This window comes from Puma concolor, chromosome B4, assembly GCF_028749965.1.
Source record: "Puma concolor isolate L17-30 chromosome B4, mPumCon1.1.hap2, whole genome shotgun sequence".
NCBI lineage: Eukaryota > Metazoa > Chordata > Mammalia > Carnivora > Felidae > Puma > Puma concolor.
The window spans coordinates 59,558,136-59,581,218 of NC_141673.1; the positions used below are offsets into that span (position 1 = coordinate 59,558,136).

General features: G+C 41.7%; 1 protein-coding gene across 2 annotated transcripts in view; it reads right to left on the reverse strand.

Annotated features, from left to right (window-relative positions):
- Positions 1-1,989: 1,989 nt before the first annotated feature.
- Positions 1,990-23,083, reverse strand: part of RBMS2 (RNA binding motif single stranded interacting protein 2) — a 65,669-nt gene continuing 44,575 nt past the window's right edge. For both annotated transcript variants that reach the window (XM_086713056.1, XM_025926352.2), the window contains 12 exons: positions 21,283-21,341; positions 20,349-20,440; positions 18,739-18,896; positions 11,848-11,927; positions 11,603-11,712; positions 11,221-11,267; positions 10,958-11,051; positions 4,439-4,516; positions 4,040-4,150; positions 3,372-3,452; positions 2,884-2,969; positions 1,990-2,340 (listed from right to left, as the gene is read on the reverse strand). In XM_086713056.1, the coding sequence (XP_086569182.1) occupies positions 2,889-2,969; positions 3,372-3,452; positions 4,040-4,150; positions 4,439-4,516; positions 10,958-11,051; positions 11,221-11,267; positions 11,603-11,712; positions 11,848-11,927; positions 18,739-18,896; positions 20,349-20,440; positions 21,283-21,341 (991 nt within the window). In that variant the 3' untranslated portion in view covers positions 1,990-2,340; positions 2,884-2,888. The remainder of the gene's footprint in view (positions 2,341-2,883; positions 2,970-3,371; positions 3,453-4,039; positions 4,151-4,438; positions 4,517-10,957; positions 11,052-11,220; positions 11,268-11,602; positions 11,713-11,847; positions 11,928-18,738; positions 18,897-20,348; positions 20,441-21,282; positions 21,342-23,083) is intronic.

A 23,083-nucleotide genomic window follows, 5' to 3' on the forward strand; every position in this document is an offset into this window, starting at 1 on the left:
CGTCCACCTCCCCTGCCTGCAGGGCTGTACAAAATGGCAGTCGAGGGGCAGAGAGCACAAAGACTCACTTCTGGGACGGGGGAGGGGTGGGATGGGGAAGCTGGGTCCAAACTCTATGTACAAGAACTGACACCACAGCTTCTTTTCCCTCCGCATCATCCCCTTCCTCTCCCAACAGCCAGCCTACCAAACACCCATCCATCTCTCCATTCTCTATCATTCGGCTTGGCTTTCTGTCTCACGGACTGGTGAAAAGCACCTGACCTTGCAGTGAAGGGGAGCACAACTCATGGTGCGCAAGGTAGTGGCTGGGAGAGGACAGTCACAGGATCTTACTTCGAGGGGATGCGCGAAGGCCTTCTCCTCTCTGTCTCCATGTCACAGAGTCCGGGCTCGCAAAGGAGATGGAGTTAAAGAGCAAAATATAGATTTTAAAGGATTCCAACCTTGTAAGTAATGAGATGGGATTTATTGCCCTTTTCTGTCCTAGCTCCCCATTGTCCTTCCACAAGAAGGAAATTTATTGTTGATATTCCGGTTCCCTGGAAAAGGGATCCAAACACACACGAGGGTAGAGCAGGTTGCCCCGGACAGTTACAGAGAGCTCTGTCCTTCCCACCCTGCACAGAGCACAACACAGAGCGGTCCCCATACCTGGATCCCGCTGAACGTGTGTGTGCACGTGCCTCTCGAGGGCAGCTCTCACTGCATGCAGAGGTGTCCGAGGTCAAAGCCTGGGGAAAATTCAAGGACCCTAGTTCCGTCCCTCTCAACTAGTTACACTGAGTGTCAAAGGACACTGTGTAGCCAGGGTTAGGGTGGGAACTTACCAAGTCCTCTGTTACAGGAGGCAGTAACAACACTGTCCACAATGAGGTTTCTCAACCTTGGCACTACCAACATTTGGAGCCAAATAATTCTTTGCTGGGGGAGCTGGGGCTGTCCTGTGCACTGTAAGATATTTTAGCAGCACCCTTGGTCTCTGGCCACTGGATGCCAAGAGCACACAGCCCCCAGCCCCAGGCAAGAGATTTCCAGAGATTTCCAAGTGGCCTCTAGGGGACAAAACCACCTTCTTGGTTTTCTCATCTAGACCAGAACTACTGGTCTAGATAAAGCAGATGATCTTCCACAGTGGGGAAAAAGCCCAAGTCGATTCAACAAGGTCACAGTTGCAAAGGCTCATCTGAGTACAGCAACGTGTGACAGGAAGACAGGACAGAGACCCCGGGCAAAAAAGAAGATCCTTCAGGAAAACAGGAGAGCTGGTATTTCTGTAAACCTGTCGCTGGAGAAGAGACACTTCCTCACACGGTGTTGATCTCAGTGATCTGAAGAATCAGTCAGAAGTCAGAAAGTCCACCCTTTTGGAACTTTCCAGGAAAGACCTAGTCTTCATCCAAATTTGGCTCAAGGATGGCTTCCAAAGACTGTGGGACTGTCTGTTTAACAAGCCTGCATCACATCTCTCTTTCCTGAAGGCAAAGTCTGGTCTGTCTTCCAAGGTTGTGAGGATGCAGCAAGGCAGAGGGAGGACAAGCTGCTTCCACTGCCTGCTTAGTGTTCTACCTTGTCCCTTGCCCAGGCCTCTAAAAAGTCCACACAAAATTTCATTCAAAAAAGAAATTCACAAAATTAAAAACTGTAAAAAGGCAAAGTGGGCAGGCTCTGCTGTATGAAAAGAGAAAAAGAACAGTCTGGATGAGAGAAAGAAGGCATAAAATGTGTGAAGAAGAGACGGGATGTATGAACTAAGACTTTATAAAGTGAAACTTCTGAAGTCTGTATATTCTTCTACACACACCAAAATAAGCCCATAACTAAAATCTGTGTGAGGGTCCACAGTAGGACTTCTGCATCTTTCTTTCTTTCACACCTTTTTTTTCCTTTAAAAAAAGAAATGACAAAAATTTTTAAAGCCTCCCCAGAGAGGCCCAACACATCAAACACTGTTTTGCGTAAAGATGAGAAGAAGCTCCAGGCACTCTGTCTCTTTGGGATATGGAAAGAGTATATTGCAGTTGAAAACAAAATAGAAAACTTTCTTTGCAAAAAAAAGAAAAACAGTTCTTTTGATCTCCTTGGCTGAAGCACACACAGAAAGTGACGGCTCCCCCAGGCTCCATCAGGAATGGAGGAATAAGCAGAGGGCAGGGAGTGCGTAGATTTCTCTTTCCAGGGCCCCGCCAGTGAAAAACGATGACCGCATGTTAGTCGTTGGCAGGACCCACAGATGGTCTGTATTCCTGGTTGGCCCTCTGGAGTCTGGGAGCATCAGCATCGCCAAGAATTCATTTGCACAGGCATGCCTTAGAGAGATTGCAGTTCGGTTCCAGACCACTGCAATAAAGCAAGTATCGCAATAAAGCAAGTTCAAATGAAATTTTTGGTTTCCCAGCGCATACAGAAACTATGTTTACATTATACTGTAGTCTATTAGGTGTGCAATAGCATTATGCCTAAAAAAAATAAGCATACCTAAATTTCAAAGTACTTTATCGCTAAAAATGCTAACCATCACCTGAACTTTCAGAAAGTCATAATTACTGATCACAGATCACCATAACAAATGTATAAAAAATTTGAAATATTTTGGAATTACCAAAATGTGACACAGAGACATGAAGTGAGTAAATGCTGTTGGAAAAATGGTGCTGACAGACTTGCTCAAAGCAAGGTTGCCATAAAACTTCAATTTGTAAAAAAAAAAAAAAAAAAAAAAAAAAAAAAAAAGGTTTAATATCTGCAAAGCTCAATAAAGTAAAACACACAAAAAAGAGGTAGGCCTGTACTCACCACAGACGGGGAGGGGGATCCTAAAGGAGGCAGAAGCCAGACGGGGGAGGGAGGAGGATGACAGACATGAGAACCTATGGTTCTTACCGCTGTTACTTGTTGAACTGGAAAGAGTAGACCCCATGATCTGAGGGAGCATCCACCGTCACCTGATTTTGCTGGCCGCCACTCTCCTGCACCACAGCCAAGGTAGGAGGGTCACCTTACACATTCCTTTGGTGACTTCCCACTAAAGTAGCCTAACTAGAACCCACCCAGACCCACCCCCTTCTGCACACCCGTGAGAGCACACGCACACATGCGCACACAGCATCACCTCCTCAACGATTAGAGCACTCTGTCTTCTTCCCAAGACACTACTCAGTACGAGCAGCATTAACCACTGTCTGTCCAACGTGAGGAAGGGCCTCATTCAAGGACACAGACGAAGTCCTTATTTCCTACATTCACTCACATACCTACCAGCTGACTGGGAACACAGAACCAGCATCACTGTTAGAGGAAGATCTTGATCAGGTGAAAGTCTGCCTGTTTGTTGTCCTATCCTCAATCCAAAGAGACGAGAAAGCTCTTACCTCAGCTGAGACACTGGACGGCGGCACAGGCGTGTACTGGGAGATGTACGCTCCTTGCATAGCAGCAGCCGTCGGCATGTACTAGAGTGAAAACCAGCAACAGGCTCAGAGATGGGCTCTTTGGCTACATTTAAAGTCCCTGGGAAGCTTTAAAAACCACTGATGCCTATGTTCCATCCTCAGAGAGTCTAATCTAATTGTCTTTTTCAAGAGCATTTCAGGTGGTTCTAAAGTGCACTGGCTTAGAGAGACGTCCACCTCCATGCCTTCCTTTCCTGATCTTTCCTGCCTTCTGCTTTTGCTCATCACACAGCCTTGAAGCTCTCCTGTGCAAGCCAGAATGCAGCTGACCTACGAGAAACTTCAAGAGCTTCATGCATTCTTCTTTCTATGATTTTCGTAAGGATTTCTAAGGACATGTGTGTGAGCTCCTGGATAAACTGCTATGTAGACAGAAGCACTATTTGTTTAGTTTTCCGAGTAGGAATCAGTTAAAAGGAGTGAACTGGGGAACAGAACGGCCGTATTCTGTTTCTCTCCTCATCTGAGTGTGCCTTCACTGATGCCGAAGTAACCGCCGCCCTCATTCACAAGTATTTATGCTGAAGAGTATGACACAGGGACCCCTTGCTCAGTATGAGTTGAAAATCAGAAATGTCCTGCTTTACCGTGCCTGTACTGCTGAGGGAGAGGTGGCCCAACTGCTGGGTAATAGGTCCCATCATGGAGGCAGGCTGGAGAGAAATGGGGTGATCCATCCCTGGTGTCAGAACTGAACCCTAGAGGCAGCACCAAAGGACAGGGTTAATGATTCACATCTATCAGGACCACTGAAGGCAGACATTTAAAATTCCTGGGAAACAACACGTGAGTAGTAACCCAGCTGTACAACAGAAACAGGAGCCCTGCTCATTGGCGTGGAGGAGTCCTTGTCTCGGAATAACAAACTCTGAGTTTGTTCTAAGCCAGAACTCACACCCACATTGTTTTTCTTTACATTGTTTTTCCCATTGTTTTTCTTTACATCAAATTGCCTCTTTGGCTTCTGCCCACTTCTGAACACTCACTGAAGGCTGCATGAGGTATGACTGGTGGTGCATCCAAGATGGGTTAGGTACTTGTACAGGAGATGTCTGAGTTACTCTCTAATGCAAACAAAATAAACAGACAAACACATTAACTGCCTAGAAACCACTGTTTCTCCCAGTGATCTGATAGTTTGGTTTCAGTAAAACCCCAAAAAAGTTGGAATGCCCCCTCACAACATAGAAACATTAAGAATAAACTCTTTATAAAATATGTTAGCAACTCTTACATGTCAACAAATAACCCAATTTAAAAATGGGCAAAGGATAGGAATAGATACTTCTCTAAGAAGATTCACAAATGGCCAATAAGCACATGAAAGAGGTTCAACATCATTCGTCACTAGGGAAATGCAAATCAAAACCACGATGAGATACAACTTCATACGCACTAGGATGGCTGTAATTAAAGGGAGAGGATAACAAGTGTCATATACTGCGGGCAGGAATGTAAAATGGTACAGCAGCTTTGGAAAACAGTTTGGCAACTGCTCAAAAAATTAAACACAGAGTTCCTATGTAACCCAGCAAGTTCACTTGGAGGTATATACCCAAGAGAAACTAAAACATGTGTTGACACAATAATTGTACACAAACGTTCAAAGCAGTATTATTCACAATACCCAAAAGGCAGAAACAACTCAAAGAGACATCAACTGATAAGTGAATAGCAAAATGTGGTATAGTCCCACAAAGGAATGTGACTGATTCAGTCATAAAAAAGAACCAAGTACCACTATATGCTACAACACGTTAAACCTTGAGAGCATGCTAAGTGAAAGAAGCTTGACACAAAAGACATATACTGTATGCTTCCATTTATTTTTTAAAAAATTTTTAATGTTTTATTTTTGAGAGAAAGAGACAGAGCACGAGTGGAGAGGGGCAGAGAGGGAGACACAGAATCCGAAGCAGGCTCCAGGCTCTGAGCTGTCAACACAGAACCCGGCATGGGGCTCGGACCCATGAACTGTGAGATCATGATCCAAGCCAAAGTCGGAGGCTCAACTGACCCAGCCACCCAAGAGCCCTGTATGCTTCCAATTATATGAAGTATCCAGAGTCGACAAATCTATACCCATAGAAAGTATATTAGTGGTTGCCAGGGGGTGGGGGTGAGGGAGAATGGGCAGTGACTACTAATGGGTACAGAGTCTCTTTCTGAGGTGATAAAAATATTCTGGAATTAGACAGTGGTGATACTTGCATAACTTTGCAAAATATGCTAGAAATTACAGACTTGTCTACTTTAAGTGGGTGAATTTATTTTTATTTTTTAAAATTTTCTTAAATATGAAATTTATTGTCAAATTGGTTTCCATACAACACCCAGTGCTCATCCCAACAGGTGCCCTCCTCAATACCCATCACCCACCCTCCCCTCCCTCCCACCCCCCATCAACCCTCAGTTTGTTCTCAGTTTTTAAGAGTCTCTTATGCTTTGGCTCTCTCCCTCTCTAACCTCTTTTTTTTTTTCTTCCCCTCCCCCATAGACTTCTGTTAAGTTTCTCAGGATCCACATAAGAGTGAAAACATATGGTATCTGTCTTTCTCTGTATGATTTATTTCACTTAACACTCTCCAGTTCCATCCATGCTGCTACAAAAGGCCACATTTCATTCTTTCTCATTGCCACGCAGTATTCCATTGTGTATATAAACCACAATTTCTTTATCCATTCGTCAGTTGATGGACATTTAGGCTCTTTCCATAATTTGGCTATTGTTGAGAGTGCTGCTCTAAACATTGGGGTACAAGTGCCCCTATGCATCAGCACTCCTGTATCCCTTGGGTAAATTCCTAGCAGTGCTATTGCTGGGTCATAGGGTAGGTCTAATTTTAATTTTTTGAGAAACCTCCACACTGTTTTCCAGAATGGCTGCACCAGTTTGCATTCCCACCAAGAGTGCAAGAGGGTTCCCGTTTCTCCACATCCTCGCCAGCATCTATAGTCTCCTGATTTGTTCATTTTAGCCACTCTGACTGGCGTAAGGTGATATCTGAGTGTGGTTTTGATTTAAGTGGGTGAACTTTATGGCATATGAAGTATATCTCAATTTTAAAATGGAAAAAAATTAGCAATGAGAAACTAGAAATGCATCACAATAAACAAGTAGGTTTACCCCATAAATATAAGGATTGTTCAACATCAGATACTCTATAAACAAAAGTCAAAATTGAAGGAGAAAGCCATAGTATGAGATGCTGAAAAGGCATTTGATAAAATCCAGCAGCAATTTATTAAAAACAAACAAACAAAAAAACACCAAAAAGTGAAATAGAGACTAGAAACTACATACATATATTGAAAGCTATTACCAAAACCTAGCTGTTAACATTAACCTAAACAAAGAAATATTAAAACCCCTGCATTTATGAAAATAGTAGTTTACAGTAGGGTCAAACAGGTTACAATTAGATAAGAACACAATGGCATAAAATTGGAAAGAAAGAGAAAGCTATGATTTTGCACTGATGATATAACTGTATACCTAGAAAACTTAAAAGACTCAGTAAAAAAAAAAAAAAAATGCTAGTAGTAGTATTTAGCATGGTAGCTGCATACAAGATAGATGAACATAAACCAATAGCTTTTCTTTAGTGTATCCAGAAGTATCTAGAAATGCTTATAAAAACTATGGAACACTTAGGAATATATTCAACAAGAAAAGTATAAGACCTATGTAAACAACACGAAAACCTTGTTGACGGACATAAAAAGAGATTTAAAAACATGAAAAGAAATACCAAATCTTGGGTGGAGGGAATACTTTTAAAAAAGTCAATTCTCAAAAAAAAAGTCAGTTCTCTTAAACTAATCAATTTAATGTAATTCTAATTAAAATTATCAGTTTTCCGGGGCGCCTGGGTGGCTTGGTCAGTTAAGCGTCCGACTTCGGCTCAGGTCATGATCTCACGGTCCGTGAGTTCGAGCCCCGCGTCGGGCTCTGTGCTGACAGCTCAGAGCCTGGAGCCTGTTTCAGATTCTGTGTCTCCCTCTCTCTCTGCCCCTCCCCTGTTCATGCTCTCTGTCTCAAAAATAAATAAACGTTAAAAAAAATTTTTTTTTAAAATTATCAGTTTTCCAAAAATTAGATAAAATGATCAATCATAAACTTTATACAGAAGAGTAAATGCCAAAAATAGCAAAAAGACTGAAAAATTTGCAACAGGTTTGTCTTATATTGGACCATATTATGAAAGCCACTGTGATCAAGTCAACGCATCACTGGAGTAAGAACAGACACAATGAGCACTAAAAGAGGATAAAGGATACAGAAACAAACCCCAATATTTATTATATGACAAAGGTGACAATTTAATTCACCATTTTTAATAAAAAAATTTTTTTTAATGTTTTATTTTTTAGAGAGAGACAGAGTGCAAGTGGGGGAGGGAGAGAGAGAGGGAGACACAGAATCTGAAGCAGGCTCCAGGCTCCGAGCTGTCAGCACAAAGTCTGATGTAGGGCTTGCAAACTGTGAGATCATGACCTGAGCTGCAGTCAGATGCTTAACTGACTGAGCCACCCAGGGGCCCCACCATTAATTTTTAATTTAATTCACCATGTTAATAATACATTAATTCAAATATGATGATATAATAATCTGGTGCTAGGACAACTCGTTAACATTCTGAAAGAATTCCATAAAATCCCTATCTGGTGGGGTACGTGGCTGGCCCAGTCAGTGGACTGTGTGACTCTTGATCTCAGGGTTGTGAGGTTGAGCCCCTGTGTTGAATGCAGAGATTACTTATAAAATCTTTAGGGGTACCTGGGTGGCTCAGTCAATTAAACAACAACTCCTGATTTTGGCTCAGGTCATGATCTCATGGTTCATGAGATCAAGCCCCATGAGTCTGAGCTCTGCACTGCACTGACAACTCAGAGCCTGCTTAGGATTCTCTCTCTCCTTTGCTCTCTGCCCCTCCCCAGCTCACGTGGGCATACACGCACTCTCTCTCAAAAATAAACATTAAAAAAAAAAATCCCTATCTGCTACCATATACAAAAATAAATTCCTGGGGGCGCCTGGGTGGCTCAGTTGGTTAAGCGTCCAAATCTCTTGATTTCGGCTCAGGTCATGATCTCACAGTTTATGAATTCAAGCCCTGCACTGTCAGCACAGAGCCTTCTTGGGATTCTCTCTCTCCCTCTCTCTCTGCGCTTCCCCTGTTCACACTCTCTCTCACAAAATAAACTTTAAAATATATATATTAAAAAAATAACTTCCTGATGATTACATATTTAAATGTAAAACAATCAAAATAAATCTTGGAGGGGGCACCTGGGTGGCTCAGTTGGTTAAGTGTCCAACTTCAGCTTAGGTCATAATGGTTCTTTGCCCTTCCCCCACTCATGCTCTCTTTCTCCCAAATATAAACATTTAAAAAAATAATAATTAAAAAAAAATTCTTGCCTCCTACCCTAGATGTATTGAATTGGAAATTCTTTGTGTGGTGCCCAGTAATTTAAGTTTGATAAGCTCTCCAAGTGATTCAGATTTACAGCTCAAGACTGAGGACCACAACACAAAGTCAATGGACAAAAAATAAATTTGGAAAAAAATATTTGTAAGAAAGATAACCAGAGGATTAATACTTAAATAATATACAAATAAGTTTTTTGTAAGTTGATGGGAAAGGAATAACCAAACAAAAAAATGGGCCAAGCATATGAAGAGCAATCAGAGAAGAGCAAATCAAAATATGATAAATGCAAAAAAAAAAAAAAAACAACAAAAAACGCTTAAACTCAGCTATAGTCAGGGAAGTGCAAATTAAATAACAATGCAGGGGTGCCTGGGTGGCTCAGTTGGTTAAGCATCCCTTCTGACTTCAGCTCAGGTCATGATCTAACAGTTGGTGGGTTCGAACCCCATGTCAGGCTCTGTGCCTGGAGCCTGTTCAGATTCTGTGTCTCCCTCTCTCTCTGCCCCTCCCCCACTCATGCTCCATTTCTGTCTCAAAAATAAACATAAAAAAAAATTTAAAGCAACAATGCACTTCACACCTATCAAAACAGGAAAAACTTAAAAAGAGCAATGTCACTTACGGCTGAAGGGAAATGGGCACTCCCATACATTGTTTCAGTTCACTCCCATAATGTGAACTGAAACATTATGGAAAGCAATTTGGAAAGCCTTTATGGAAAGCAATCTGGCAACATCTATAAAACTGAAAGTCCAAGGGCGCCTGGGTGGCTCAGTCCGTCAAGCACCAGACCTTTGGTTGCAGTTCAAGGCATGCATGATCCCACTTTTCCTAAGACTGTATCTCCCCCCACCTCCCCAACTGTGTTCGGCTCCTGTGCTGACAGTGCAGAGCCTGCTTGGGATTCTCTGTCTCTCCCTTTCTCTGTCCCTCTTCTGCTCACATGCGCTCTCTTCCTCTCTCTCAAAATAAATAAACTTTAAAAATACATATTAAAAACAAAAAGAACCCTGAAAGTCCATATATTATTCAACCTAGCAATCATGCTCCTTGGACTCTAGTCCCCAGAAATAAAAGTACTCAAACTTAAGGATGTAGCCATAGGGGTCTTTACTTATGAGTGGTTTTATTTCTGGGAGCTAGAGTCCAAGGAATGTGCCTGCTAGGTTGAATAATACATGGATTGGAGTGTTATTTGTACCAGAAAAACTCTGAAATCCAAGTGAATACCCTTCACCAAGATAGAGTTGAAGAATTCTGGTATATCTGCAGCATGAAATATAATGCAACTATTTAAAAAAAGAAATAATTAAAATAAAGAACCTCAACATTAACTACATTAGAATCACATGTAGAGCTTGTTAAAAATTTAGCTTTCCAGGGGGGTGGAGGGGTGGGGTGAAGATGGACGAAATAGGTGGAAGGGATTATGAGCTACAGACTACCAGGTATGAAGTGAGTCACAGATATGAAAAGTACAGCATAGGGAATACAGTCGATAATACTATAATAACTTTGTATGGTGACAGATTGCTGGGACTCATCCCCAGAGTTTCTAATTCAGCAGATATGGGGTGGAACCCAGGAATTTATGTTTTTTAAAATTCTCAGGTGATTCTACTGGTCTAGGGACCACACTTTTGAGAATCACTGGTTTAAGATACTGTTAAGTGAGAGGAGAGAAGTATAAAAATATATTTAATATGGCCATATTTCTGTAAAATAAACGATGACTTCCAAAACTGTATACACATTAAACGATGACTTCCAAAACTGTATACATATGTGTATATCACATGAAGAAAAATATGGAATTTTTTGAAATATATGGAAAGGAAATTAATATGGGTTTACTTATGGGGTGGTAGACAGAGAGTAAGAGGATGCTACCATAACAGTCTATATGTATGTAATGTGATCACATGTTATGCTTTCAACTAAAATGATTTGTGAGCAATATACATAAAGGAAACACCAAAAAATAAGTAGTTTCCAGCCTTATATTCCTTTACCTAAAGCACAGTGATAACGGAAAACCACCACACCCTTTTTTGGGCATGAACACACCTGATATGAAGACACAGGAGATGGAAGATACGGGGAGAGTGCAGACTGAGCAAGCATCCTGCTGGGGGTGATGTTATAAGGAGCTGGGTAAAACCTGGAAGAAGGAATCTCATTAGTAAGGAGTCACAGGAAACCACAAGGGCCCCACTAACAGACACAGCCACTTCCTACTAACTGCTGTTTAAAAATCAAGATGAAACATCCCAGTACCAGGACAGGCTGTTGTCATTTTCAGGTAGCCCAATGATAGCAAACACCCTTACCCATTCTGAAGAGCTGTGGTGGGATCATAGGTCAAAGCCATACCACCCTATAAAGGAAGAACACAGTGATCAATCATATTGTGAGCCCTTGGGTGGTAACAGGAGGAAGCCCAGAATGTCAAGACTAGGATGTGTTTGATGCAACAGATTAGAGCAAAGTCTGGGCTGGTCCCATTACTGCTGTTCTGGAGTTTTTCTGGTTGTGCAGGCTGCAAAATCCCGCTCAAGACCCACACTGAAGATCATGTTAAGCAGCCAGCCATCTCTCAGTTACATGCTATAGCTCTCAAGCTTGCCACTAAACTCACAGAAATCAGGCCATGGTAATTTCCATTCCACTTTAATAACCTTAGTACTCCTGTCTCCTCAGAGGTCCTCTTACCACATCTCCATTCCTTGGCCAGGCCCGTCCATTTTGCACATATTTTCCTTGGTTCTGTCGTTTCTTTGGACCACCATCAGCAAATTTGCAAAGCAAGGGATCAGAAGGGGCTGCCAAGAAAGCAAGCAAACAGGCAGCTGAGTCCTACCTCACTTAGTCCATTCACACTCATGCAAAATGCCTCCAGAATCTTCCCTGGAAGTAACAATCTGTGGCTCTCTCATCCTGATTCCCAGATGCCTCACCTGGTACTCCAGCAGGTGTCTTAATATATTTTCCATTAAAGTGGGTGATGATGGCTTCACACTTCTCTGTGGACTCCATCCTAAGGAGCACAAGAGGGGTTAGGCTCTAGCTTCTCCAGGATCTGTGCTCCCCCTACATTCAAAGAGAAAGCTCTAAGTTCCCAGCCCCACAAATGCTCCAAAAATTATGACTCTAGAAACACAGTTTTCTCCACACAAATTCAAGGTATCTTGAAGAGGCAACCGCATCTTTTTTTTAAATGTTTATTTTTTGAGAGAAAGAAAGAGAGAGCACAAGCAGGGAAGAGGCAGACAGACAGGGAGACACAGAATTCAAAGCAGGCTCTAGGCTCTGCACAGAGCCTGACGCAGGGCTCAAACTCAAGAGCTGTGAGATTGTGACCTGAGCCGAAGTCAGGTGCTTAACCAACTGAGCCACCCAGGCACCCTGTGGCAACCCCAGCGTCTAAAAGCTCCCTCAACTGGCTCGTATAGGGCTCCTAAAAGGAAAAATGAAGATCCTCATGCTATGAATATCCCAAAGAAGTTACTGATGGATAGGCCCACTATTAGGTCTGGTTCACAAACAAGAATAGAATAAATAGTGGCTGTCACCATTATTTATTTTATTTTATTACTTATTTATTTCTTAGGAATAACCTTTTTTTTTAATGTATATTTTTGAGAGACAGAAAACAAGTGTGAGCAGGGGAGGAGCACAGAGAGGGGGGCGGACAGAGGATCCCAAGCGGTCTCTGTGCTGACGGCAGCGGGCCCAATGTGAGGCTCAAACTCATAAACCATGAGATCATGACCTGAGTCGATGTCTGGACACCTAACCAAATGACCCACCCAGACACCCAGATTTTTTTATTTAAAATTTTTTTTAATATTTATTTGAGAGAGAGAGAGTATATACAATACAACTGAAGGAGGAACAAAGAGAGAGGGAGAGAGAGCATTCCAAGCAGGCTCCACGTTGTCAGAGTCCAACGTGGGGCTCAATCTCACAAACTGTGAGATCATGACCTTATCCAAAATCAAGAGTAGAACACTTAACCAACTGAACCACCCAGGCTCCCCTGCTATTTTTTTTTTTTTTTTTAAATAAGCTCTATGCCTAGTGTGGGGTTTGAACTCATGACCCTGAGATCAAGAATCACATGCTCTACCCACTGAGCCAGCCAGGTACCCCATGTCACCATTAGTTTTTATTACAAAATGCCTAACTTCACTCCAATAAAACTGTACAAGCTAAGAACTTGCTAATGTTTATTTTTTGCTTTTGTAGTCTAATTAGCTCCTAATAATATTAAGATTTTATAAAACTGTAAGAGGAAAGGGAAGACAGAGTTCATGGTCTATAGTGACAGAAACAATGTTGGGAACTACTGAGTTAAAGTGTCTTATTGGGGAAAGACGACAAGTAAGAAACTAGAAAATCTAGATTCCAGCACCAGTTTACTACCCAAAGTTCTGTGAGTTAGGACCTGCACAAAAACCCACTGGACCTATTCCTCATTTCTGCTTTAGGGATAATATCCACCCTACCCTATTGCAGATCAAATGAGATCATGTCTTTGAAGTGTGTTCTAAAAATTCTAAGGGTCTATATGACACAAGGTACAGTATCTTCCCCTCCTTCCATATTTAAAGTAAATCTCATTGCATTTTCTATGCCAATAACCACTAAAAATATGAACCATTCCTATGAAGGTGGTCATTTTAAAACGGTCTCAAATGGAACCTTTTAGGGAAAAACCACAACCTAGGTATTGCACAGCAGCAGTCTTTAGTTGGGTTACTTCTACTCCTTAATCTTCCAGAAGGCTACGCAGGCATGGGGTATTTTAAGAGAACTGTTTTCAGACCCTCCACTTCCTCATAAGCTCTTTCCTAAAACTGGTCTGCCTGGGGAGAGCCTGTGGCCACCAAAGGTCAAGTGCCCTCTCACAGCCACCCCTTTCCACAGATTTTGCACCCATCCCCAAACTCCACAAGAGGCAATGATGCCTGACTTTTAAATCATTTTGTAAGTCAGATGTTTCTAATTCTTCTTTCCAACAAGCTGGATAACTCAGTAGGTTGTTAACGGACACATTACAAAATCAATTTTGACAAATCAATCACACTGGTTATTGGCATATAAATAAGAATTCAAAGAATTCCTATTTTATTATTTTTTTTTTAATTTTTTTTTTTTTCAACGTTTATTTATTTTTGGGACAGAGAGAGACAGAGCATGAACGGGGGAGGGGCAGAGAGAGAGGGAGACACAGAATCGGAAACAGGCTCCAGGCTCTGAGCCATCAGCCCAGAGCCTGACGCGGGGCTCGAACTCACGGACCGCGAGATTGTGACCTGGCTGAAGTCGGACGCTTAACCGACTGCGCCACCCAGGCGCCCCAAAAGAATTCCTATTTTAACAAAACTCTTTCTATTCCCATTTACTTACTTGTGTGAACAGGTTTCTCAGCATGAAAACAAAAAAACAGTTACAGAGAAGTACGACAGAATGATCCATAAAAAGACTTTCAACTATAAAAATATTTTATACTGGAATACAATTTTGTAAGGAAATGGAATGGAAATACAAGATCAAGAAAAGGGGGGGGCGGCGCCTAGGTGGCTCAGTTGGTTAAGTGTGTGTTGATCTCGGCTTAGGTCATGACCTCATAGTTTGTGGAGTCGAGCCCCGCATCTGGCTCTATGCTGACGGCATGGAGCCTGCTTGGGATTCTCCCCCTCTCTCTCTGCCCCGTCCCCCGTCAAAATAAATAAATAAAATTTAAATAGTCCCTAAACACATCAGTCTATTAAAAAAAAAAAAAAAAAAAGAAGGGGCGCCTGGGTGGCTCAGTCAGTTAAGCATCTGACTTAGGCTCATGTCATGATCTCCCAGTTCATGAATTCGAGCCCTGTTTTGGGCTCTGTGCTGACAGCTCAGAGCCTGGAGCCTGCTTCAGATTCTGTGTCTCCTTTTCTCTCTTTGCCCCTCCCCTGCTTGTGCTCTCTCTCTCTCAAAAATAAATAAAAAACACTAAAAAAAATTTTTTTTTAAAAGAGAAAGAACATCATAATAAGAATGATCGAAGAGTTATGACTATTGGGGTGCCTGGGTGGCTCAGTCAGTTAAGCGTTTGGCTCTTGACTTGAGCTTAGATCATGATCTCGTAAGTTCAAGACCCACATCGGGCTCTGCCCTGGCAGTGTGGGGCCTACTTGGGATTCTCTCTCAATCTCTCTGTCCCTACCCCATTTGCACGCCTCTCTCTAAAAAAAAAATCAAGGGGCGCCTGGGTGGCGCAGTCGGTTAAGCGTCCGACTTCAGCCAGGTCACCATCTTGCGGTCCGTGAGTTCGAGCCCCGCATCAGGCTCTGGGCTGATGGCTCAGAGCCTGGAGCCTGTTTCACATTCTGTGTCTCCCTCTCTCTCTGCCCCTCCCCCGTTCATACTCTGTCTCTCTCTGTCCCAAAAATAAATAAACGTTGAAAAAAAAAAAATTAAAAAAAAAATCAATAAACTTAAAAAAAAAGTTATAACTATTAAAAAAGAAATGTTCTATATATTTTTAAAAGGATGATTTTGTATATCACATTGCTATGACATTTAGATATATTTGCATACATTTATAAATGACATGACAGTTTTATTTAAAATGTCAATACTTGTAATTTGCTGGAAATTATACTTTGCAAGATCTAAATGTATGAAGAAAATATGTAGATAGTAACATAGAAAGATGCAAAAGATTTCAGTTTTTCAAGTCTTCAAAGCCACAGTTTCCAAACTGGGCTCGGAGGTACCCTGTGCCTCTGCAGTGAGCTCACAGAGGCACACACAGGGAATTTTTGAACTTTCTGAAGAAAATACAGCAACATCTGTTGGATACTGGATGGACTACTAACTCTAAACAGGTCACTATTTCAACATTAGATCACCCTACAATCCTTTGATAATGTATTATTACAAAGCTAGTTTTTCAATGGTGGCTACGACAAAAGCAAATACCATAAGAAAACCAGTAACAGGAAATAAGGGTGTAAGTGTCTAATCTGATTCCAAGGCTTGAGAAGTTGTGCAGTGTTCAACAGATGCACATCCCATTTGTAAGTATAGTAAGTATAAAGATTGAAATAAAAATATTTTCTCTTTTAGGGGCGCCTGGGTGGCGCAGTCGGTTGGGCGTCCGACTTCAGCCAGGTCACGATCTCGCGGTCTGGGAGTTCGAGCCCCACGTCGGGCTCTGGGCTGATGGCTCAGAGCCTGGAGCCTGTTTCCGATTCTGTGTCTCCCTCTCTCTCTGCCCCTCCCCCGTTCATGCTCTGTCTCTCTCTGTCCCAAAAATAAATAAACGTTGAAAAAAAATTTAAAAAAAAAAAATATTTTCTCTTTTAATGCATTTTTGAAATAGCTACAATTTTTTTAATTAATTTTATTTTAGAGAGAGTGCACAAGTGGGGGAGAGAATCCCACAATCCCAGGATCATGACCTGAGCCAAAATCAAGCAAAAACCGACTGAGCCACCCAGGCACTCCAAAATAGCTACAAAATTTTTAACATAAAAACTTTTTGAGTTGTTTAGACCATTAAATTACTCAATAAACTGAACTGTTACGCATTTCTTTTGCTCAGTTTTTTTGTTTTTTGTTTTGTTTTTAAATAAACTCTACCCCAATGTGGGGCTCGAACATACAACCCCAGAATCAAGAGTCGCATGCCCTACTGACTGAACCAGCTGGGTGCCCCTTCAAGTATTTCTTTTGGTCTAGAGCAAAAAACAAAGTACTGAGACAACATAAGGTGCCATGAACTGAAAAAGGTTGACAACCTCTGCTTTAAGAGTATGGGAGCAAAAAAAGAAAAAAAAAAAAAAAAGTCTGATGACTTCAAGCCTAGGAACTCTCTTTTAGTTATACTTGGGATTGCCAGCAGGTGGTGCTACCAAGATTGAGTTTCCAAGATCTGAAATACTCCAGAGTAAGGGAGTGTTCCTGGACCAGACAAGATATTTTAACACAAAATGGGAACTTCAGATCACTTATTCCAATAGTTTTCAAACTTTTAGAAAAAGTGACAGAATCTCCGTTTAAACAAAATCTTAAAATAAAGGCAGCACCATTTCTTAAGTGGGCTAGGAGATTATGAAGCCCTACAAATGACACTTAAGCCCAGAAGAGGTAGGCAACCTGGAGAACTCCGCAGCTGTAGGGTATACCTTAAGAAAACCACTCATCTATATCAATCTCCACTTCACAGAGTAAACCAAGTCACATAAAGGTCTGATATCACAGGGGCAATTAGTGGCAGAGTTGGTCTAGGATCTAATTCTCTCAACAGAACTGAAAAGGTAGACCAAATCTTCATCCCACTGATTTTAAAGCCAGAAGGATTACCACTCACTGTGGGACCTTGCACAAATCACTTTATATTGGGGACTCTGGTTTCCTTATCTATAAAATGGCTTTTTTTTAGAGTATCCTTTTATTTTTATTTTTTTGAGAGAGAGAGTAAGCACATGAGTGGACAGAAGCACATGAAGGACAGAGGGAAAGACAGAATCCCAAGCAGGCTCCACACCCAGTGCAGAGTGCAACACGGAGTTCAATCCCATGATCCTGGGATCATAACCTGAGTCAACAAGAGTTAGAAGCTCAACTGACTGAGCCACCCAGGTGTACTGGTTTCCTTAAAACAGAGAATATTTACCGTAAAACCTTGGATTGCAAGTAACTTGTTCTGTGAATGTTCTGCAAGATGAACAAACATTTCTAATAAATTTTAACTTGATAAATGAGCAATGTCTTACAATACAAGTTGTATGTGACGCCAAATGTCACACGATCACAACTGAGCCAATGGTTCTTCTCTCTCTCTCTTTCTGCGGGACTGTGGGTGATCATCTCTATGCTTGAATGCTCAGTCTTAGGCCACGGTGTTTGGCAGAAATCAGTGATTTTTCAGAACCTTGGAAGATGCCCACAACAGGCACTAGTGCATTTTTTGTCACTTCAAAGCACCTATGGACAGTCCTTTGCTCTTGTATGGACAGTCCACACAAGAGTAAACTTAGGAATGCTTTGCTTCGTTCTAGGTCAGGCTGCCTGCAGGTATACAGACCTTTCCCTCTGCTGCCTTATTGCCAGTTACATTAAATACAGCATATGATAAGAGTTTATTAATATTGCACTGGAGTCAACATCCGTGTGACCATATACTATGGCCGCCATGTAGAAAAAGATTCCACTGAGCCAACAGATAGCAGTGATTCTGTTAGTGAAAGTCGCCCTACACAATAACCCAACTCTCTCTTGTCTCCCTCACACCAGCCATGAAGGTTTTCAAAGGTAAGTGCAGGTCAATTTATTTTTCTTTATACTTTTTATTATAGTAATCATTTTTAGTAATAATTTTCATATGAATATTTTTGAGTTGTAGAACGAATCATCTGAGTTTCCATTATTTCTTATGCAGAAATTCACATTGATATTCAAGAGCTTTGGATTACAAGCATGTTTCCAGAATGAATTATGCTCGCAAACCAAGGTTTTACTATATTTCATGGGGTTGTTGTAAAGATTAAATGAGATAATAGAATGAGAAACTATTCAGTAAACTGTAAGAAGATATAGAATTATTGTATTCTGCTTGGGTCTGGATCAAAGGAACAAATGCTACAGTAGCAAGAAATAGTAGAGAAAGGATAAAGATTTGGCAGCAAATGGGTTTTTGAGTATTGTGACCTCTAATTAAATGAATTTCTGATTCACTGTCAAGTACTTTAGGCCAATAATTTGTCCCTTGGGGGAGGGAGTACAGATTTTTTTGGTGATCTTCTAAGTGACATTCTTTATTAACTTCATCATTTCCCATTCTTGATATCCCTCACCTTGCAAAGCCAACCCCTCTGCTGGTCCCACTGGTATCTCGAAGGATTCGAGTAGAGATAACCTGGCCAAAGGGCTTCAGCATCCCCTCCAGTTCTTGTTCATCCATTGATAATGGAAGGTTTGATATGTATAAATTTGTGGGATCCTGCTCCTGTTGCTATGGGGAAAAAAGTGAGAAAATGAAGCTCACATCTCTTATCCCTCTCCCACCCTAAGCCCTCATCACAATACGACATCTCAGAAAAGAGACAGTAGGAAGGGGCCCACATAAACAAAGAGTATCTTAACTATTCATAACACCTAGTCTCACTACCATGGATTGTATGTTGAGTCGAGGGAAAAAAAAAAAAAGCAGATTCAGTATTCCAGTACTTTACACACCCATAATAGAAGTCATCGGTGATGTTTTGGCTGTCTCTTTAAGAACTAGGCAGAGCAGCTACTCCTCCCTCCCCAGCACTGGATTCCCTTGGCCAGCACTGCTTCCCGGCTGGCCTGTTTTAAGCAATCCTCCTCCCTCCTCTTCCGGCCACAGCAGAATCCTCTGAGTAGGAATTCCTGTTCAATCCTCTGAGTAGGAATGCCTGTTCACTCTCGACTGAGGGAGAGCAGGAAGAGGGAGAAGGGGAAAGGAAAGGCAATGTGCTGGGGGCTGTGCTAAGGGACAGATGTTTAGCTCTCGGGGTCACCATGCAGCCCTCAGAGCTCTAATCTCGTAGGAACTCTGAAGTCTCCTAAACGCCATTGTCAGAGGGCTTTTCTCAGAAAAGAGGAAAGAGGTGGAAGAGCCCCCACCAGGGGGCAGAATGTGCAAAATGGCAATAACTTCCCACCGCTGTATTTTTAAGAACTTAAGCAGTCACTGCCCTAGAGAGTAGGGTCTGGTCACCAGCAACTTCAATCCCTCTTCTGCCTTTCGCCTCAGGGCTTTGTTTTTCTTTAACCATACAGAAAAGAGTGACTGTCAGGCCCACCTCATCAGCTCTACAGAGTATTCACAATGACTTCAGAAAGGCAAGGGGGCAATCCCGCCTCAAAACAGAAGGGAGAGAAAAGCCTCAGGTTTTCTAGTAGTCTGGATTAAAACAAAAGCTCCCCAGAGACATGACAAAGAGGGTCAGCTTCCTTCCTTGCTGTGGCTTCCCTCTCCCCAACCCCTAACAATTCCCCTAAAGATACCCCACCCCCAGCACAAGCAAAGGGAACAGTGTTGGGAAGTGAAGAGCACTTCTTAACTTCTGAGTTGCACAACTGGCTTCTTCATAGATTGTTGCTAAACTACCACAAGCTGTCTGGTAGGGAAGTGGGGCCAGGGTGTAAATGGAGAAACAGCAGGAGGAAGGGAAGCTTCTTGACCCTCTTACCTGCTTATAATACTTGATGAGAGGAAGAGTCGACAGAGCTACCTACCACAGATTTTGAAGAACACCTTCCTCTGGCAGCCAAGGGATGCTCAATGGGACGCTGGCCCAGCCTTTCTTTGGTCAGATATAGTAAAAAACTACTGCACATGGCCCTTGCCCATCAAATTCATGGTCTTACACCCTCTGGAAGCCTTACAACTGGACCTCTGGTGCTAGGAGGAGTAGACATGGGGTAGAACCCTTACCTTTGCCATCTGTGCCTGCACACCACTGGCTTTCAGTGCTGTGACAGCTTTCTGTGCTGCCGAAGGACTGTCAAAGTCCACAAAGCCATAGCCTGGAACAGGGAAATAGCATCACTGGGAGGTGGGGGTGTAAGAGATGCAGGAGGCCCAGGCTTGTCAGAAGACAGAGGAAGAGTTATGATCCATGTAACAGAGTAGGAGGGAGAAAGAAATTAAGAGGTTTCAAGCGGTTATCCACGTGCTCTTCAAACCCCATGAGATTTAGTCTATTTTACAGCTATGCATGCCAAGGGCGATGGAGTCCTTGTGATGTTCTTGCCTTTTTCCCTCCCCCTTAAGAAATAGGAGGTTTCAGAAACTAGGATCTTCTAATAATCCACAGCCCCCACCCCTAATGAACTCTTTCCTGTTTTCTAGCCACATCCCAGGAATGCCAGGCATGTAGGGAATATAGCCTCTCCGTTGCAGACAGCCAGCCACCTGTGAGAAGCCCCACCCCAATAGATAGTCCTTCACCTCCTTCTATTCCTCCATCCACACCCAGCGCTGCTCGAAACCTCAACAAATTCATCCTTACAAAATAATACCCACCAAGTCATTGCACCACTACCACTACTGCAAGGCATTTACAATGCTTTACTAAATAGAAACAATCTTACCTCCCATATCCACCATCCAATCTGGGGAAACAAGAAGTCCAAAACAGGCTGAGGGACTCTGTGCACGCTTCTAGCCTTGGGTCCCCAAAATAGCATTTTCAGCTCTAGCTATCTGGTCACCAAACAATCTAAATATCTATTAGTCTTTTAAGCCTGAAAACCTGAGAGATGCCTCACCAGCACTGAGTACTAGGAGCTTTGAGCAGTAAAGATAAGAGACAGGGATGGCCTCACTCATAGGTGCTCTCCATCACCAAAGATAGCTGTTCTCTCACCTTTGCATTTGTTTGTACTCTTGTCCAGTATGGCCTTAGTGGAGACAATCTTGCCATATCTAAGGGAAAAGAAAATGCAAAGTGATAATGTGGGGGCAGGGATTTAGAACAGGACAGAGATCAAGACATCTGGATGAATCCTTTCTTCTAAACTGTTCCTACTCAAACCTTAATAAAAACAAGAAGAAATAAATTTAAAATGTCAAGCTCATCATATAAACCTATTCTCCAAAGATGCCTACAAGAAATAACATAACTGCAGTCCCTACAATACCAACATGTTTCTCTCTTCTTCCCCAATTAAGACTTAGATACTAGGTGGGAAGAGACTATTATCTTCTTGGGAAAAGAAGCCTGGTGATATCCACATAGTGTGTGTAGGGGCAGAGCTCTGGCTGGAATTCCTTGGGGACTAAATATAATCCTTAATAATCAATTACCTTCTTCTGGACAAACACCATTCCTATGAAAAACCTATAGACATTTCTCTTCTCTGCATCCCATTACCCACCTCTGATTGAAGGTTAACCTGAGCCAAACTTTTTCTTTTTATATAATTTTTTTCTTCTATATAATTTTTTCTATATAACTTTATATTTTTTTCTTCTATATAATTTCTATATATAATTTTCTTCTATATAATTTATTTTTTAATTTACATCCAAGTTAGTTAGCATATAGTGCAATAATGATTTCAGGAGGAGAATCCAGTGATTCATCACCTACATATAACACCCAGTGCTCATTCCTTAATGCCCCTTGCCCAATTAGACCATCCCCCACCCAAAACCCCTCCAGCAACAGTTTGTTCTCTATATTTAAGAGTCCCTTATGTGTTGTCCCCCTCCCTGTTTTATTATTTTTGCTTCCCTTCCCTTATGTTCATCTGTCCTATACCTCAAATTCCACACAGGAGTGAAGTCATATGATATCTGTCTTTCTCTAATTTCCATTAGCATAATACACTCTAGTTCCATCCACATTGTTGCAAATGGCAAGATTTCATTCTTTTTGATTGCCGAGTATTACTCCATCACATATATATGTATATATACATATATATGTATATATACACATATATGTATATATACACACACACACACGTACGTATATATATATATATATATATATGTATATGTATGTGTGTGTGTATATATACATATATATATGTGTATACACACACACACACACTACATCTTTATCCATACATCAGTTGATGGACATTTAGGCTCTTTCCATAATTCGGCTATCGTTGACAGCACTGCTATAAACATTGGGGTGCATGTGCCCCTTCGAAACAGCACACCAGTATCCTTTGGATAAATATCCTTTGGGTTGTAGGGTAATTCTATTTTTAATTTTTTGAGGAACCTCCATACTACTTTCCAAAGTGGCTGCATCAGTTTGCATTCCTACCAGCAGTGCAAAACAGTTCCTTTTTCTCCACATCCTTGCCAACATTGGTGGTTGTCTGAGTTGTTCATTTTAGCCATTCTGACAGGTGTGAGATGGTATCTCATTATGGTTTTGATTTGTATTTCCCTGATAAAGAGTGATGTTGAGCATTTTTTTATGTGTCTGTTAGCCATCTGGAATAGGGGAATAATTCCAGTAGCCTTCTTTGGAATAGTGTCTATTCATGTCTTTTGCCCATTTCTTCACTGGATTATTTGTTTTTTGGGTATTGAGTTTGAGAAGTTCTTTATAGATTTTGGATACTAATCCTTTATCTGATATGTCATTTGCAAATATCCTCTCCTAGTCCGTCGGTTGCCTTTTAGTTTGGTTGACTGTTTCCTTC